Below are 2,876 nucleotides of genomic sequence, written 5' to 3' on the forward strand. Positions count from 1 at the left end.
AAGGACGAGGATTCCGACGTCCGAAGAGAAAGAGGAAGAGGAAGAAACCAGCGAAGACGAGGACGAGCAGCTGGAGGACAGGAGGAGGAGGAGGAGACAGCAGTGAGGAGGACAGCGACGAGGAGGAATCCGAGGAGGACGGCGAGGACAAGGCCAAGGCTGCGGTTGCTCAACCTGCCGCTGCTACGTCTGCTTCTGTTGCCACGCCGCCCACTGCCCCTGCTGCTGCTGCTGCTGCTCCACCTGCTCCGAAGCCGGTAGAGAGCGCAAGTGAAAGTGATGAAGAAAGCGAGAGCGAGAGCGAGGAGGACGATGACGACGACGAGGTAGAACAAGTCAAGAAGTCAGCAGCAGCAGCGCCGGCTTCGGCTGCTGCGACTGCTGCGCCGACAGCGGACAAGTAGAGATGGGGATGCACGGGTTGAACAGGTGTGTCTTCCCGATTGCTTGACTGGGCGGCGTTACTCGGAGAGGCAGGGTGTTCTCTGTTCGGCCTACAGCTTAGGTCTGCCTATTTGTTACTTGACGTTCACTGTGAGTTGAATTCAACACGAATAAATGGCCCACTCAATGCCGTCAAATTTGCCAGCCTCGCCAATGTCTTCTACATCCGATTCATATCAGTACAGCTCGTCATCATCATCCGCCGTCCCGTGCTGAAAGGCAGCTTTGCCCTTGCCCTTGTTGACGCGGCCGTTGGGGGCTCGATCCTCGTCATCGTCGCTGTCCACCGCCAGCGCTTTCCCCTTGCCCTTGTCCCGCGCTGGCGCCTTGCCCTTCCCTTTGGAACTGGCGACCGACTCGCCAGATACGGCCCTCGCAGCACCGCCGCCTGGTCTCGTGACGTCAGCCCCCTGTCCTTCCTTCTGCGCCGGGCCCTCGAACGACCGCCTCATCGTCTCATACCGCGCCAGCTCGCCCGCGCTGACGGACGGCACGAGCTCCCTGTCGGCGGCGAGGAAGTCCTCTTCCGTCACGACGACAGCAATATCCTCGGCCGTGGCGTGGTGGTCGAAAAAGTTGGCCGTCGAAATGGGGTGCTGGTCTGGGCCGCGTGCTGCGTTGATGGCCGCCACCTTGGCGTCGACGGACGACGTCTGGCGTGTGATAGCCTTGAGCATGGCGTCGCTGCAAAGAGCGTAGTAATCTGCGCCCGTGTAGTGGTAGGGCAGCTGGGAGGCGACGCGATCGAGCGAGAGTGAGGGATGGAGGGTGAACCTGGCCACTTGTTAGCTGGTCTGGTTTTCCTGGCTGGGATGGAGCCAAAAATAAAAGGGAGAAAACTGGGACTGGGATAGACTGAAGAACATACTTGCGGGTGACAGCCTCAAGGATCTTGAGCTGCGTCTCCCGCGTGTCGGCTACACTAAGGTACAGCATCTTGTCGAAGCGGCCTGGTCGCAGCAGTGCCGGATCCAGCAAGTCAGGCCTGTTGGTCGCGCCAATGACGAAGACGCCGCCGCCGCCATCGCTGCCGCCCGACATGCCGTCGAGCTCAGCGAGGAGCTGCGACACGATGCGGTCCATGACGCCGCCACTGTCTCCCTGGTTGCCACGCTTGGGCGCGACCGAGTCGAGCTCGTCGAAGAAGACAACGCAAGGGCGCGCGTCTCTCGCCTTTTGGAAGACGCGGCGCACGTTGGCCTCCGACTCACCAATGTACATGTTGAGCAGCTCGGGGCCCTTGACGCTGAAAAAGTTGAGGCTGTACTCGGTGGCGATGGCCTTGGCGAGGAGCGTCTTGCCCGTTCCGGGAGGGCCGTAGAACAAAATGCCGGAGCGCTTCTTGAGCCCCTTGGCGAACAGCTCCGGCCTCTCGAGGGGCAGTTGGATAGTCTCCTTGACAGCGTCCTTGACGTATTGCAGGCCACCCACGTCGTCCCAGGTGACGTTGGGATCTTGGGTGCGCCAATGGCACCAGCAAAGTTCTTGCGGGCCTTCTCCACGGCAACGTCAAAATCGGTCTTGGTCACGCTGCGTGCTGCAGGGCATCCGGTGGCTTGTGGTCCGCCCGAAACTTCGACGTCCCTGACGGTCACAAGTCGGTTGTCGCTCGAAGCCTTTCTTGACATGTCCTCCAACCGCAGGTTGCGGGCGATGCGAGCCCGCTCCACCGCGTCCACCAATCCGCCTGCCACAAAGGCAGCCGTCTTCAGCGCAACGCCAGTGATTTCAACGTCGAGATCAAGGTCGAGTCCCATATCATCAACAACGCTCTTTAAGATGCCTGCTCGTTCGACCTCGTCAGGAGCGCCCATCTCAAGTTCGTATGTGAAGAGACTGCGCAGGCCCTTGGGCAGCTTATCGACGTCATTTGTCGTCGCAATCAACACCCTCGACTCCTGGAGTAGCCCTTTCATCGTCGACACCATGCGGTCTGCCGTCAGGCCCTCAATGTGCTTGAACAGCAACACCGTGCAGTCGGCGCCACAACTCAGGCCACGCTCCGCTCGAGCTTTGAGGAATCCTTCCGTCTTGACGTCGCTGCCGCTCCCTTCTGCCTCGCTCAGCAGGTCGTTGGCGTCGATGGGATATGTGTGAAGTCCGACATCGGCACACGCAGTGGTGGCTACCGTCGACTTGCCAATGTAGCGATGCGTCGAGGTGAGAAGGATGGCAACCGGTGACATGCGGCCGTGAATGGCGGCCGGACTGGTCGCCGCCGCCAGGAGGGCCTGCAGCCTGTGTCTCAGGGGCGAGATGTAGCGTTGGTCTTGCGAAGGGAGGGCCGGTGTGGGCGCGGCCAGTGATCGGATGGGAGACTTTTTAATGCCAGTGTAGTATTCCCAGGTGCTAGACAAGCTGGCGGGGGGGCGGGCCGTGACAAAGCCTGACAGGTTCATACCGACCGTCTCGCTGTCTATGCAGGCCACGCC

At 60.8% G+C, this 2,876-nt stretch overlaps 1 protein-coding gene across 1 annotated transcript; it reads right to left on the reverse strand.

Annotated features, from left to right (window-relative positions):
- Positions 1–620: 620 nt before the first annotated feature.
- Positions 621–1,992, reverse strand: VDBG_05952 (peroxisomal biogenesis factor 6; the record flags this gene model as incomplete). The annotated part of the gene is made up of 3 exons (XM_003003464.1): positions 621–1,218; positions 1,313–1,937; positions 1,974–1,992. The coding sequence occupies 3 exons, from the start codon at positions 1,990–1,992 to the stop codon at positions 621–623; spliced, it is 1,242 nt and encodes a 413-aa protein (XP_003003510.1).
- Positions 1,993–2,876: the final 884 nt, after the last annotated feature.

Source organism: Verticillium alfalfae, genomic scaffold, assembly GCF_000150825.1.
Source record: "Verticillium alfalfae VaMs.102 supercont1.7 genomic scaffold, whole genome shotgun sequence".
Classification (NCBI taxonomy): domain Eukaryota; kingdom Fungi; phylum Ascomycota; class Sordariomycetes; order Glomerellales; family Plectosphaerellaceae; genus Verticillium; species Verticillium alfalfae.